The sequence below is a fragment of the Macaca nemestrina genome, chromosome 19 (assembly GCF_043159975.1).
Source record: "Macaca nemestrina isolate mMacNem1 chromosome 19, mMacNem.hap1, whole genome shotgun sequence".
Classification (NCBI taxonomy): Eukaryota; Metazoa; Chordata; class Mammalia; order Primates; family Cercopithecidae; genus Macaca; species Macaca nemestrina.
This window is the reverse complement of record NC_092143.1, coordinates 70,451,958-70,467,916: the sequence shown is the minus strand read 5'-3', so window position 1 is coordinate 70,467,916 and position 15,959 is coordinate 70,451,958. Positions and strand designations below refer to the sequence as shown.

Below are 15,959 nucleotides of genomic sequence, written 5' to 3'. Positions count from 1 at the left end.
GCTCTGTTTTTCTTCCAGGTCCTGAAGCTGTAAGTTTGTGCTGAATGGCTTAGTACCTGACACAAAATGTTTCCTTGAATGTGAATGAATGAACGAATGAGTGAATGAATGGCTTTTCTAAACAGTTAACAGCAAGCATTGTATGGTGAGGGCTCCTGCGGGGCCAGCATGGATGTGAAGGCCCACCCTGCAGCCTGCCGGCCCCTGTCTTGCAGCATTACTGCAGGTCTGTGGCAGTGCCTGGCATGAACTTTCTTCGGATAAATTGTATTACAGCAAATGTAGCACTCTTTCCATTTTTTCTGATTATGAAAGTAATAAAGCTTAATGCAGAAAACATGGAAAATGTCAGCCGGGAGCAGTGGGCCTATAATCCTAGCACTTTGGGAGGCCAAGGCAGGTGGCTCACCTGAGGTCAGGAGTTCGAGACCAGCCTGGCCAACATGGTGAAACCCTGTCTCTACTAAAAATACAGTTAGCTGGGCATGGTGGCTCACGCCTGTAATCCCAGCTACCCTGGAGGCTGAGGCAGGAGAATCGCTTGAACCCAGGAGATGGAGGTTGCAGTGAGCCAAGATTGCACCACTGCACTCCATTCGGGGCGACAAGAGGAAACGTCTGTCAAAAAAAGAAAAAAAAAGAATAAAAAGAGAAAGAAAAGGAAAGGAAAAAATGTAACAAAGTACAGAGAATTCTGAGATTAAAAATGAAACACACTTCCCCTCCTTCTCCCCTTAGCCTCCCCTTTTTTGTGTGTGGGGGACAGAGTTTCTTGTCGCCCAGGCTGGAGTGCAGTGGCACAATCTCGGCTCACTGCAACCTCCGCCTCCTGGGTTCAAGCGATTCTCCTGCCTCAGCCTCCTGAGTAGCTGGGATTACAGGCACCCACCACCACGCCCAGCTAACTTTTGTATTTTTACTAGAGATGAGGTTTCACCATATTGGCCAGGCTGGTCTCAAACCCCTGACCTGAGGTGATCCACCCGCCTCAGCCTCCCAAAGTGCTGGGATTACAGACGTGAGCCACCGTGCCCAGCCCCTCACCCTTTTTTTGAACTATCATTGAGATCCATCACTCTGATATGCGAACACACAATTTTGTCCAAAAGCAGCACCGGACTTCCTGTCCATTCTGGCAGCAGCTGTTGGATGGCTCTGGGCAGGAATGGAAGAGGAGGGGTCTGTAGGGTTTGCTGTTGATAGTGACCCTCAGCCTGGAGGAGCTGGAGCTGCCCTGCTCCCACGCACGCACGGCTGCTCCCCCAGCCGGGGGTTAGGGCTGACCATGTGGACCACTCTGCCTGCCTCAACCCCACTGCAACAGGCTCCCCAATTTTCTCTCTGAGAGCAGTTTCAGAATAGAGTCAAGGGGTTTGAAGGATAGCAAAGGTTCACAGAAGGGGGGTGGGGAATAATATCTGGAAGCTTTTGGATACCAGCATGAGGAGGAGGAGCGCAGCCTGTACTTCCTTCCTGCGGTTCTTCCATCCCACTCCTTCCTCTCCCTCACTTGAGGAGCTGCCCCACAAAGTGAGTGCTTCCTTGGCCTTGCTCTGCTGAACTCACAAAGGTGTTTGCCCTTGGCTACTGCGTCCCTCCCTACAGACCATGCTCACGACACGGAGCACTGGGACCCCAGCCACGGCTGACTCGGAGGGTGACCGGGAGGTTCGCTGCCCAGAACGCACAGTGCTGTGGGGGGAAGGCAAGCTCTCCCCCAAGGCAGAGAGACACAGGCAGCCGAGCCAGTGAAGGGGCGGGTTTTAATCATGTCTTATTGATGGCTGTTCATTCAGGATCTCCCAAGGTTGGGATTCAACCTCCATGTCTGGGCAGCAACAAGACGAGCTCAGATAGGGCCTTCAGTTGAGCTTTTGGTTTGTCTTTAAACCAAAGAGTGGCTGGTCTATCAGGAGGACACACACACTTGAAAGGAGCTGGCCAAATGCATGGGGCTGCTTTAGGGAAAAGCCACCGGCCTTGGAGCCGTGTGTGTCTACACCCGCTTTGCGCGAAGGCATCCCCCACCCTAGCTTGGGAGTCCGTGGAAGGGGCTGCAGTCCAGGGAGCTGATCTGAAGCCAGAGGCATGAGGCCCTCAGCCCCTAGAAGGAAGCCAGTGCTACCAGGACAGGACTTGAATGTGGAGCCTGTGTTGGGAGGAATCAGAGGGCAGACCCAAACCAGGTCATTTGAGGAGCCTTTAGTAGTGGGACTGTTTACTAAGGTGTGAACAGAACTTGGAAAAGGAAGAGGTGTGCTGTGCTGGGGGGCGGTTAACCCCAGGGAGCCCTGGCCACCGTGGGCCTGACACAGGGAGGGACGGGAGCATCTCTCCAGACCTGCCACAGCCCACAGTAGAGAAAGGTGGTCCACCCCTGGTGACCATGCAGGGGGAAGCCAGGGAAGAAGCACCCCATCTCCTGCTGGTGACTCCCATTGGCCAAACCCACTGAGAAGCCAGGGCAAGGAAGCAACACGGAGCAGCGTGCAGAGCAGCAAAGGGAAGATTTCTTGCTCGTTCTGCAGCCATAGAGCCGAGCCCAGTGTCCACTGCTTTCCCGGCCTTTGCGTCCTTCCCAGAGCTGCCAGGAGCCTGAGCGCGCACCTTCGATCAGTAACAGTGCTGCTGTGGGGTGGGTTGTCTGTTCTCTCAACAGGTTCCATCATGGAGAATGGAGTGAGCTCTTCCAGCACAGCTGACAAGTCCCAGAAGCAGTCCCTGACCCCCAGTTTCCAGAGCCCAGCCACTAGTCTGGGCCTGGATGAAGGGGTCTCTGCCAGCTCAGCTGGAGCCGGAGCCGGGGAGACTCTGAAGCAGGAGTGTGACTCCCTGGGCCCCCAGATGGCGAGCAGCACCACCTCCAAGCCGCCATCATCATCCTCAGGACCCAGGACCCTCCCATGGCAGGGACAGCCCATCAGAGGCTGCCGGGGCCCGCATGCAGCCCTGCCACCAGTGGTGATCCTATCCAAAGCGGCCTACAGCCTCCTAGGCTCCCAGAAGAGTGGCAAGCTGCCATCCTCCTCATCCCTGCTGCCCCACGCCGACGTGGCCTGGGTGAGTTCCCTGCGGCCACTCCTGAACAAGGACATGAGCAGCGAGGAGCAGTCCCTCTACTACAGGCAGTGGACCTCGGCCCGGCAGCACCACGCTGACTACAGCAACCAGCCGGACCCGGCCTCTGGCACCCGAAACTTCCACCCCCGGCGGCTTCTGCTGACAGGGCCCCCACAGGTAGGGCCAAGCTAGCCTGGGCTGTTTCTTAGGCTGGGGTTGGCACGTCTTCCCCAAGAAGTAGAAGCCAGAGAACCTCTTGGGGGTGGAGCAGGTGTGACAGAGCAATGAGGACCTCATTCAGGCCTCTCAGGCAGGAGACTGCAAAGCCAAGGTGTGAAATCTCTTTTCTCTTTTCCTCCCCTCTCTTCCCCACCTCCACTCCTCCCCAATTAAAAATCTTCCCGTTAGGTGGGAAAGACGGGCTCCTATTTACAGTTCCTCAGGATCCTCTTCCGCATGCTCATCAGGCTCCTGGAGGTGGATGTGTATGACGAGGAGGAGATCAACACCGGTGAGTGCTGAGCCCAAGGACTGGGCAGAGGGGCAAGAGACAAAGACATTGAACCGCAAATCCCGGGAACTTGCTTTTGGCTTCTGGGATTTCTACAGTACCTAACCTGCAGTTATGGTTGGCTAAAGATAATGTGCCCAAGGCCAGGCATGGTGGCTCACGCCGGTAATCTCAGCACTTTGGGAGGCCAAGGCGGGCAGATCACCTGAGATCAGGAGTTCAAGACCAGCCTGGGCAACATGGTGAAACCCCATCTCTACTGAAGATACAAAAATTAGCCAAGCATGGTGGTGCACACCTGTAATTCCAGCTACTCAGGAGGCTAAGGCAGGAGAATCACTTGAACCCACCAGGTGGGTTGCAGTGAGCCAAGATCATGTCACTACACTCCATCCTAGGTGATGGAGTGAGACTTTGTCTCAAAAAAAAAAAAAAAAAAGAAAAGAAAAAAAGAATGTGTCCGGCAAATAGTTCTGAGTAAACTGTAGCCTTTTTTAGCTCATTGAGGTCAGGGATGGTGTATTTTACTTTTGGTGTCCTCTCTACAATGTCCTGCGAGGTGCTGGGCAAAAAGGCATTTTGGTTTTTGGCTTTTTTTAAAATTTAAGTTCTGGGATACATGTGCTGAACGTGCAGGTTACATAGCTGTATACGTGTGCCATGGTGGTTTGCTGCACCTAGCAACCCGTCATCTAGGTTTTAAGCCCCGCATGCATTAGGTATTTGTCCTAATGCTCTCCCTCCCCTTGCCCCTCACCCATCGTGTGTGTGTGTGTGTGTGTGTATGTTCCCATCCTGTGTCCATGTGTTCTCATTGTTCAACTCCCACTTATAAGCGAGAACATGTGGTGTTTGGTTTTCTGTTCCTGTGTTAGTTTGCTGAGGATGATGATTTCCAGCTTCATCCATGTCCCTGCAAAGGACATGAACTCATTCTTATGGGTGCAAAAAAAAAAAAAAAAAAAAAGCATTTTATAAAGGCTTTTTAGGTAGATTAATTGCCTAGATGGTTAACTGTTGTAAAATTCCAGTTGTAGTATTCAACTGCTTAAGGATCCAGGGCATATTTATATTCTGGATACTAGTCCTTTGTTGATTGGTCAGAGTATGTCTTATATTTTACCCATAGGCTCTGAGTGAAGGCACGGGATTACTATAATGAGACGAAAACTTCTTATGTGTAGAACTGAACGCTGGCACCACGAACAAAACATCTGCACTAAGACACGGGCAGGTGCTTGATCAGGCTGTGGGAGCCAGTGGGCATACCAAGACCACTCCAGCTGTCTTCCCCAGCTGGCACCAGGGAGATGACTCCACTCTGCAGCTAAGAGCAGTGTGGCTCGGCTGGGCATGGCGCGGTGGCTCACGCCTGTAATCCCAGCACTTTGGGAGGCCGAGGCGGGCGGATCACCTGAGGTCAGGAGTTCGAGACCAACATGGTGAAACCCCGTCTCTACTATAAATACAAAAATTAGCCGGGCGTGATGGTGTGTGCCTGTAATCCCAGCTACTTGGGAGGCTGAGGCACAGAATTGTTTGAACCCAGGAGGCGGAGTTTGCAGTGAGTTGAGATCACACCACTACACTCCAGCCGGGATGACAGAGACTCTGTCTCAAAAAAAAAGAAAAGAAGAAGAATAGTGTGGTTCAAAACTGTGGCTTCGCATCTCCAACCAGTTTGACTGTGCTGGCATCAAACTGTGGGGAGAAGTAGAAGCAACCAGCTGGAAGTTCTTCTCAAGCCTCTCAAAGATGAGTCTGGAATAGGGAAAGCCCTTGGCATCGTCTACCAAATTAGCTCTTGGAGATCTCACCTCACTTGTTTTACCTAAATAGGTGAACCTGTTCCATGACCAGCCCAAGAAATTAGTTTAGTGCCGAGTAAGAGTAGGTAAAAGCCATATTTAACCATTTTTTTATGGCTTCAGGCCTGTTGTCATTTCTCATCAATTCACATCCATGATTTTAGACACACACACGTGAATTCATCTTCCCATCTACATCTCCTTGTTTTTTTCCCCAGCTAAGCTGCACCAGATTGCCAGGCCCACGAGGTTGGCCTCAAAACACCCCACACCCCAAGGCCCCGGGAAAGAGCTGAGCCAGAAGGGCAAAGCCAGAGCCAAGCAGACCGGGAGTCGAGGCCTGCCCTTCCTGCCAGCTTTCCCGCCAGGCTCCCTGGCACCACAACAGAGTGATGCCTTTGATTCTTTCCCTCAGATCATGCTACAGTGATCTTGACCCTTGCTCTGTGTTGGTGAGCTGCGAGTCTGTTACAGCTCATCTGACCTTTGTAGTAAGAAACACTGTTTGCCTTTCTTCCTTCTCCCTCATTTTAGTGCAGGTTAATGCGACGGTGCTCTCAAGAGGCACAATGACATCTTTTTACAAACTAGGCTTCAAAGTGCAGACTTCAGTTCAAGGATATAAAAATAAATGTAGTATATGTGTTAAAAGATATTAGCTGTACCTGCAATCTTTAGCCTTTTTTGGAAAGTTTCTTTTCTCCCTTTGAAAGTTGTCTTAAGCTACTTTTTTATCTTATACATTTTATTATTTACATTTTATATATATACACACACACACATATATATATATATTTTAAGATGGAGTTTCTGTTGTCCAGGATGGAGTGCAGTGGTGTGATCTCAGCTCACTGCAACCTCTGCCTCCTGGGTTCAAGCAATTCTCCTGCCTCAGCCTTCTGTGTAGCTGTGATTACAGGCTCACGCCACCATGCCCGGCTGATTTTTGTATTTTTAGTAGAGATGAGGTTTCACCATGTTTGCCAGGCTGGTCTCAAACTCTGACCTCATGTGATTCACCCACCTTGGCCTCCCAAAGTGCTGAGATTACAGGTGTGAGCCACTGCACCTGGCCACTAATAAAAAATATAATCTCGGCCAGGCGCAGTAGTTCAAACCTGTAATCCCAGCACTTTGGGAGGCCAAGGCAGGCGGATCACGAGGTCAGGAGATGGAGATCATCCTGGCTAACACAGTGAAACCCCGTCTCTACTAAAAATACAAAAAAATTAGCTGGGTGTGGTGGCAGGCGCCTGTAGTCCCAGCTACTCAGGAGGCTGAGGCAGGAGAATAGCGTGAACCCGGGAGGTGGAGCTTGCAGTGAGCCAAGATCGTGCCACCGCACTCCAGCCTGGGTGACAGAGCAAGACTCCATCTAAAAAAAAAAAAAATATATATATATATATATATATATGTGTGTGTGTATGTAATGTTAGACACCAGCTGTGTGCCTGCAACTGTCTTGGCACTTTATTATTATTATTATTATTATTATTATTATTATTATTATTGGGATGGAGTCTCGCTTTGTCACCCAGGCTGGAGTGCACTGGCATGATCTCGGCTCACTGCAACCTCTGCTTCTTGGGTTCAGGCAATTCTCCTGCCTCAGCCTCCCAAGTAGCTGGGATTAAAGGCGTGCACCACCAGGCCCAGCTAATTTTTTGTATTTTTAGTAGAGACAGGGTTTCACCACTTTGGCCAGACTGGTCTCGAACTCCTAGCCTTAGGTGATCCACTTGCCTTGGCCTCCTAAAGTACTGGGATTACAGGTGTGAGCCACTGCACCTGGCCAATAATAAAAAATATCTATTAGACACCACCTGTGTGCCTGCAACTGTCAAAGCCCTTTATTTTATTTATTTATTTATTTTTTGAGATAGACTCTTACTCTGTCACCCATGCTGGAGTGCAGTGGCACGATCTCAACTCACTGCAACCTCCGCCTCTGGGGTTCAAGTGATTCTCCTGCCTCAGCCTCCCAAGTAGCTGGGATTATAGGCACGTGCCACTACGCCCAGCCAATTTTGGTATTTTTGGTAGACACGGGGTTCCACCATTTTGGCCAGGCTGGTCTCGAATTCCTGACCTCAAATGATTTGCCTGCCTTGGCCTCTCAAAGTTCTGGGATTACAGGCGTGAGCCACCATGTCCAGCCTGTCTTGGCACTTTAAATGTACCATCTCTGGCTGGGCAGAGTGACTCACACCTGTAATCTCTATGCTTTGGGAGGCCAAGGTGGGAGGATGGCTCGAGGCCAGAAGTTTGAGATCAGCCTGGGCAGCAGAGAGACCCCATCTCTCACAAAAAAATTTAAAACTCTACCCAAGTGTGATGGTACACGCCTGCAATCCTAGCTACTCCGGAAGCTGCAGTGGGAGGATTCCTTGAGCCCAGGAATTCAAGGTTGCAGTGAGCTTAAATTGTGTCACTGCATTCTAGCCTGAGTGACAGAGACCCTGTCTCCCAAAAAAAAGAAAAGAAAAGAAAAGGGTCTGGTATGGTGGCTCACACCTGCAATCGCAGCACTTTGGGAGGCTGAGGCAGGAGGACTGCTTGAGCCCAGCAGTTCAAGACCAGCCTAGACAATACAGTAAGACCCTGTCTCTACAAAAACGTTAGCTGGGCATGGTGGCACGTGCCTGTAGTCCCAGCTACTCAAGAGGCTGAGGTGGGAGGATCATTTGATCCCAGGTGGTTGAGGCTGCATTAAAGCTTACAATAATCTGGGGACTCAGGGTTAAGTACAGTGCCTGAAGGTGTGACATTGTCAGGGGGCAGGGCCAGGATTCACACCCAGGTCTACTGGCTCTCAGCTGTGACTGCATATTGGAACACTCTGAGGAGCCTTAAACAATATGACTGGTTTCTGGGCATCAGACATTCTGACTGAACTATTTCTGGGATGTGTGGCCTGAGTGTGGGAATTTTTGCTAGCTCCTCAGCTGATTCTAATGTGCGGAAGACATTGGGAATTTTGCTCGGTGCATCCTGAAATCTCTTGGGTGTCAGTATATTAATACCCCACAGCTAAAAATCTCAAGACAGAAATAAGATCATCCAAAATGAAACTTTTAAGGAAATTTGGCCTGGTGGAGACTAGGTTATCTTACAGATGCCAGAGTTTGTGAATTGGGTCTGCAGAGACGAATGCTGGGGGCCAGTGAGGGCAAATGTTCCTGTCAGCACGGGTGTGAACAATTCTGCCTCCTCTACTGGGATAGGGGAGCTCATTTTTCAGAAATGCCTTTGTCCACCCATCTGGGCTCTATGTCCCATAAAAGCCTTTCTCTCTGACACATGTGGAAGAGGAAGGCCAGTCACCTGCTCTGCACACTTCCTTCTTGTCCTAGATCACAGTGAAAGCAGTGAAGTGAGCCAGTCAGAGGGAGAGCCCTGGCCTGACATCGAGAGCTTCAGTAAAATGCCTTTTGATGTCAGTGTGCATGACCCCAAGTACACTTCGATGAGCCTGGTGTATACTGAGAAGCTGGCAGGGGTCAAACAAGGTCAGTGCAATCAGAGCCAAGTTCACCTCCTTTCCAGGTCAAGGGGACACTAACTCCATCTCGCTTTTCTTTCACTCTTATGCACATCATTTTTTAAATTTTCATATCTGTTTCTTAGGGCATAAATTACAGAATACATGGAAAAGTCATTTTGGGGAAAAGGGGACTTTTCTTTCCAGGCATAGGGAAAACATGTTATCTCATGGGATGGCTTTTTGCCCCTTTATACACAGAAGTGATAAAGGAATCCAAAGTTGAAGAGCCCAGGAAACGGGAAACTGTGTCCATAATGCTGACCAAATATGCAGCCTATAACACCTTTCACCACTGTGAACAGTGCCGCCAGTACATGGACTTCACCTCTGCCTCCCAGGTACTGTCCCGCCTTCACCCTCGCCCTCGCCCTCTGTCACCCACTATGGATTTTGTATGTAAGGGTAGGGGCTGGAGGGATGAAAAATAGGGCCCCTAGTTTCAGGCCTCAGGCAAAGCATAGTTTACTCATACGAAGGAGCCACTCATTGGTGAGAAAAATGCATGAAGGCTGGGCACGGTGGCTCACCCCGTAATCCCAGCACTGGGAGGCCAAGGTGGGTGGATCACCTGAGGTCAGAAGTTCGTGACCATCCTGGCCAACATGGTGAAACCCCGCCTCTACTAAAAATACAAAAAATTAGCCAGGTGTGGTGGCACACGCCTGTAATCCCAGCTACTTGGGAGGCTGAGGCAGGAGAATCACTTGAACCTAGAAGGTGGAGGCTGCAGTGAGCCAAGATCTCACCACTGCACTCCAACCTGGGTGACAGACTGAGACTCGTCTCAAAAACAAACAAACAAACAAACAATGCATGAAGCAATAATTAAATGAATGTTGGGTTTCTTTGGATTGTGGGAGGGAGAGGAGGCAGCTTAGTTCTAGTATCTTGAATTACTTCTTCAAATGGTTACATGTGTCATGTTTAGGTTAGGAAGTAGCTGAGATGTTTCTTTGCAATCCAGATATTACAGTATATTTGATAAGAGTTCCCCCCCTCTTCCCTTTGGATCACTGACTAAAATGGCACTATTATCTCAGATCCACAGGGTGTGCCCTTTGAGCTGTGATTCTAATAGGTCTGTTGATTTGCACCAACCTAGTCATATTCACACCTGTGTGGGGTGGCCTGGCCAGTGGAGTCGGTTTGTTTTATGCAGTGAGAACTGAGACATAGGAATGCAGAACACGGGCCAATAACCCTTAGTATGTGGCTTCTTTTTGGCTAGTGCATCTTTAAGCACAAAAGATGGAAAGGCAACATATGATAGCAATATCCAGAGCTTACTTCCCCCAATCCATCTTTATTTTTGTGACTTGGCTCTGAACACACAGAAACGACTCCTGCTTCTGGTAGGCCATACTGACTCCCCTAAACCTGTTTCTGCTCTTCAGGGCCAGCTTGTCACCCTTTTCCCACATCTCATCCTGAAATACAAATGAGTACTAGAAGGGATATGCTTTAAAAAACCGATCGAATCATTCTGCCCTTCTAAAACAAGTTACCTTTTATATCCCATTTGTTTTCTTGGTGTTACTGAAAACTTTTGGTGGGCTGCTTTGAAATAAGCTCTTAAAAGCTTTATGGAAGACCCAAGTCCCCTGGTCTACAGATTATAGGTTTTTAGAAAATCTCTTTATTAGAAACCCTCTATTCATAAAGTTTGTGTGACGACCGTACTAAGTAGTATATTCCCACATTTCTGAGGCAGAACTAGAATTAAGGGAAGAAGTGTAATGTTATTTTTCTATGAAATATAGTATTTCGGTTAAAACCATTGGGAAACCTACTTCGATTCTAGTTGCTGATGAAAATTGATGGTATCCTTTTATTAAGCCAAATCTTATCCACATTAAAAGCGTGAAAAGACCTATTACATAATTATTCACTGAGACAGGTTACTGAAAAAACATGAACTCTCCAGCACTTTAAATGTAGGTTAGATTTATATTTGGCTTCAGTGAGTCAAATGATCCTTCTTTTCTGAAACCAGAGTTCTGGGCTAAATGATTGAACCTCTTCAGCATCCACTGTAGCCAGGAAAGATAGGGCTGGAGAGGCATTTTAATGTCAGACCTGGTATTTAGAAAGCTGATACTCATTTGACCTGACCCGCAGAGAACAGAAGTGTTTCCCTCCAATTAACAGGGGACCTTTGGGAATGCATACAGAGCAGGACATCCCACAGGTATATCTGACCTCTGCATAAGATGGAGCAGTTGTGGCTCTGAAAGCATAAAGAATGCAGTGCCAGGCAACAAGTACTTCTCCCACTGAGGCTGTGCAGGTGCAAGATGGCAGGCTGCCATGTCAGTGGCAGCTCCTAAATGAAGTGTTTGCCTTATCAACCTTTTAGATGTGGCTGCTCACAGCCTGGTCTGGTGGCACTTACCAGTTCATGTTAGTTTCCCTCTCTTAGTAACAGCCTGAAGGAGTGGCCTGGAAGTTTGGAAACGGTGGGCTTACTTACATTCCCTCCCTTTCTTCTTTGCAAATGTAGATGTCTGACTCCACCCTTCATGCTTTCACATTCTCTTCCTCTATGCTGGGAGAAGAGGTTCAGCTCTATTTCATCATTCCCAAATCCAAAGAGAGTCATTTTGTCTTCAGCAAGCAGGGCAAGCACCTGGAGAGCATGCGGCTGCCCCTGGTCTCAGACAAGGTGGGTGAGAGCATCTGGACTGCCAGGCACCAGACCTAGTTCTCTAAGTGTCCTCAATCTAGAGGCTTTAATGTCATCTGTTTTCTTCCCTTTCGGCAGAATTTGAATGCAGTCAAGAGCCCTATTTTCACTCCTTCCAGTGGTCGACATGAGCACGGACTCCTAAACCTCTTCCACGCCATGGAGGGCATCAGCCACCTTCACCTCCTCGTGGTCAAAGAGTATGAGATGCCTCTGTACCGCAAGTACTGGCCCAACCACATCATGCTGGTGCTTCCCGGCATGTTCAATAATGCAGGCGCGGGTAAGGGGCCCCCCGGGATGGGGAGAAGGGCTTCGAAGATAAACTGAGCTCCATTCCCCTGGCATGAAAGCTTCAGATTCCCCTGCCTCTAGAAATTGTCCTGCCCTCCTCACCGCTTTGAAAAAAATAGTCTTTTGACTCTTCCTTGAATTTGAGTTTTCTTTTTCCCCTTATCTGCAGTTTTGCAGAATTAACTCTGAGGACTGGTAATTAAGGAAGAAGTCACTGGTATACGGAGCACCCTGGGAAAGTTTGGGATTCTTCCCTGTATAGGCTGCAAATGTTCTGAGCTGAGCACTGTGGAGCAGAAATGTAACCATGAGAAAAAAGATGGTCTAAGGGAGAGGCAGGGTTAGTGGTTCACCCAGATCAGGAGGGGCCCCTAGGTCATCTCATCTTTAAGGCATGTAGCAAGTTCTAGGGGACTGCTGTACAACCAGGGAGCTGGAAGCATCGTTACTGCCTACGACACAGGAATGTGCCTGAAAGAAGCCTTCCTGCTTTCCCCCGGGGTTTAACAGCAATGCGCTGATTTCTCAAAGGGGGCCAGTGCTTGTATGTATGACAGAGCTGTGGAGACTGGAGATGTGAGAACGCCTTCATTTTCCTTTCTCAGGCAGGACATCTCTAACCGAGTCCAATGTTTTAGAGCTGTGTTCTTCTGGACACTTCTTGCACTGTAGTTCTAAACAGTTTTGCCCATCTGCTCCTGTGGGGTGCCTCAGTGCCAAGTCAGGAGCTGCTTGTTCCCATTTTAAAGAGTAGTAGTAACACCCAGCCTAGAGCTGGACTGGAGGGCAGATAAGACCGGAGTAGTTTTCTTGAACCCACATGTTTCTTCTCTCCAGGGTCTCCTCTTTCTCCACTGTCTCCCAACTTAGCCTCTGCCTCTCCCTTCCTTCTTAGATCTCTCCATTTCTTGTTCCTTTCTATGCCTTTTCATGTTCTTCGACTTCAAACAGCCTTAATATGGGCTTAATATATTTTCAAAAATGGTTGTTTTGAATATAATTGTGTTTGTCACTTTATATCAAGTGAATTAAGGCTTCTGTATATTTCTGTTCCTTCAGCCTCCCCAAAACCACTTAACTCATACTAACCGAAGCCTTTTTCTTTTTTTTTTTTTTTTTGAGACGGAGTCTGCTCTGTCACCCAGGCTGGAGTGTGGTGGCGCGATCTCGGCTCACTGCAAGCTCCCCTTCTCGGGTTCACGCCATTCTCCTGCCTCAGCCTCCCGAGTAGCTGGGACTACAGGCGCCCGCCACCACGCCCGGCTGATTTTTTTGTATTTTTAGTAGAGATGGGGTTTCACAGTGTTAGCCAGGATGGTCACGATCTCCTGAACTCGTGATCCGCCCACCTCGACCTCCCAAAGTGCTGGGATTACAGGCGTGAGCCACCGTGCCTGGCACTGAAGCCTTTTTCTATATGAATATGACCTCCTTCTGTGCCTGCCTGATCCTTAGGAGAAAGTTTTCTCATCCTAGATCTGACCAAACTGTATAGTACTAGTTTTGCCATTTTTGCAATAATTTGGGGAGAAAGAAGCCAACACACATATGCAAATGAAAGATACAAACTATTATTTTTATTTTTGGTAAAAATCACATAACATAAAATTTACTGCCTTGGCCAGGTGCAGTAGCTTACGCCTGTAATCCCAGCACTTTGGGAGGCCGAGGTGGATGGATCACCTGAGGTCAGGAGCTTGAGACCAGCCTGGCCAACATGGTGAAACCCCATCTCTACTAAAAATACAAAAAAAAAAAATTAGCTGGGCGTGGTGGTGTGCGCCTGTAATCCCAGCTACTCAGGAGTCTGAGGCAGGAGAATCACTTGAACCCAGGAGGTGGTGGCAGCAGTGAGCCAAGAACATGCCATTGAACTCCGGCCTGAGCAACAAGAGTGAAACTCTGTCTCAAAACAAACAAACAAACAAAAAACCCACGTACTGCCTTAATACTTCTAAAGTATTAAAGTTCAGATTACAACATTCTTATTGTAATAAGAATTATTACAACAGTCTTACAACATTCACATTGTTGCATTGTTGTAAGACTGATTGCTAGAACTCTTTTCACCTTGTGAAACAAACTCCCCATTCCCTCCCCTCCCCTCAGCGCCTGGCAGCCACCATTCTGCTTTCTTTAAGTAGAATGATACAGTATCTGTCCTTTAGTGACTGACTGGCTTATCTCACTTAGCATGTCCTCAAGGTTCATCCATGTTGTAGCATGTGTTAGAATTCCCTTCCTTCTTAAAGGCTGGATAATATTCCATTTTATGTATCTACTCCGTTTTATCCATTCATCTGTCAGTGGACACTTGGGCTGCTCCCACCTTATGGCTATTGTGCATCAGGCTTTTATGAACACAGGTAGACAAATATCTGAGACCCTTCTTTCACTTCTTCTAGGTATATATCTAGAAGTGAGATTGCTAGATCATATGGTAATTCTATTTTTAACTTTCTGAAGAATCACTATACTGTTTGTTTTCCATAGTGGCTTGCACCATTTTACCTTCCCACCAACAGTGCACAGGGATTCTAATTTCTTCACATCCTCACCAACACTTTTTTTTTTTTAGGTGTTTTGCATTGTGATTTTGTTTTGCATTCCCCTAATGATTAGTAATATTGAACATCTTTTTGTGTGCTTGTTAGCCATCTGTGTATCTTCCTTGAAGACTTGTCTCCAAAGTCCTTTGTTGATTTTTCAACTGAATTATTTTGTTGTTGTTGAATTGTAGCAGTTTTTAAAAAATATATTCTGGGTATTAACACCTTATCAGATATACTCTTTATAAAGATTTTCTCCCAGCCGGGTGCAGCGGCTCACACCTGTAATCCAAGCACTTTGGGAGGCCAAGGCGGGCAGATCATCTGAGATCGGGAGTTCAAGACCAGTGTGACCAACATGGAGAAACCCCGTCTCTACTAAAAATACAAAATTAGCCTGGCATGGTGGTGCTTGCCTGTAATCCCAGCTACTCAGGAGGCTGAGGCAGGAGAATCACTTGAACCAGGGAGGTGGAGGTTGCCGTGAGCTGAGATCACACTGCTGCACTCCAGCCTGGGCAACAAGAGCGAAACTCCGTCTCAAAAAAAAAAAAAAATTTCTCCCATTCCATGGATTGCCTTTTACTCTATTATTTGATGAAGTCCAGTTTGTCTATTTTTTCTTAGCTTTTGTTTTTGATATCATATGTAAGAGATCACTGCCAAATTCAATGTCACAAGGCCTTCCCCTATGTTTTCTTCTCAATGATGTATAGTTCTAGCTTTTATGTCTAGGTCTTTGATCCATTTTGAGTTAATTTTTATGTAGGGTCTAAGGTAAGGATTCAACTTCATTCTTTTGCATGTGACTATGAGGTTTTCCCAGCACTTTTTTTTTTTTTTTTTTTTTTAAAGACAGGGTCTTGCTCTGTCACCCAGGCCAAAGTGTGCAGTGGCACGACCATAGCTCACTGTAGCCTCCAAGTTCTGAGCTCAAGCAATCCTCCCACCTCAGCCTCCTGAGTGGCTAGGACTATAGGCGTATGCCACCATGCCTGGCTAATTTTTAAATTTTTTGTAGAGACACGGGTCTCACTATGTTGCTCAGGCTGCTCTCAAACCACTGGCCTCAAGTGATCCTCCTACCTCAGCCTCCCAAAAATGCTGAGATTACAGGTGTGAGACATGATGCCCGGCCCCCAACTGTGTTTGTTGACAAGACCATCTTTTACCCACTGAATGGGTTTGGCTCCCTTGTAAAAAATCATTTGACCATGTATGAGAGGGTTTATTTCTGGGCTTTCTGTATGCCCAGATCAAAACTACCACACTGTTTTGATTACTATAGCTTTGTAGTAAGTTCTGAAATCAGGAAGTATGAGATCTCTAACTTTGCCTTTGCCTCTCTTTCAAGATTGTTTTGGCTATTTGGGGTCCCTTGAGACACTGGATGAATTGCAGGATGGGTTTTTCTATTTCTGCAAAGTCTTTGGGATTTTGATAGGGACTGCATTAAGGCTGTGGATCACTTTGGGTAGCACTGACATCTAATATCAAGTCTTCTAATCCA

The 15,959-nt window shown here is 47.7% G+C and overlaps 1 protein-coding gene across 4 annotated transcripts in view; it reads left to right on the top strand.

Moving 5' to 3' along the window:
* LOC105464782 (GREB1 like retinoic acid receptor coactivator) overlaps positions 1-15,959 on the top strand; it is a 299,166-nt gene that overhangs the window by 268,647 nt on the left and 14,560 nt on the right. For all 4 annotated transcript variants that reach the window (XM_071085568.1, XM_011712850.3, XM_011712829.3 and 1 more), the window contains 6 exons: positions 2,660-3,237; positions 3,469-3,571; positions 8,733-8,888; positions 9,122-9,261; positions 11,424-11,585; positions 11,685-11,889. In XM_071085568.1, the coding sequence (XP_070941669.1) occupies positions 2,660-3,237; positions 3,469-3,571; positions 8,733-8,888; positions 9,122-9,261; positions 11,424-11,585; positions 11,685-11,889 (1,344 nt within the window). The remainder of the gene's footprint in view (positions 1-2,659; positions 3,238-3,468; positions 3,572-8,732; positions 8,889-9,121; positions 9,262-11,423; positions 11,586-11,684; positions 11,890-15,959) is intronic.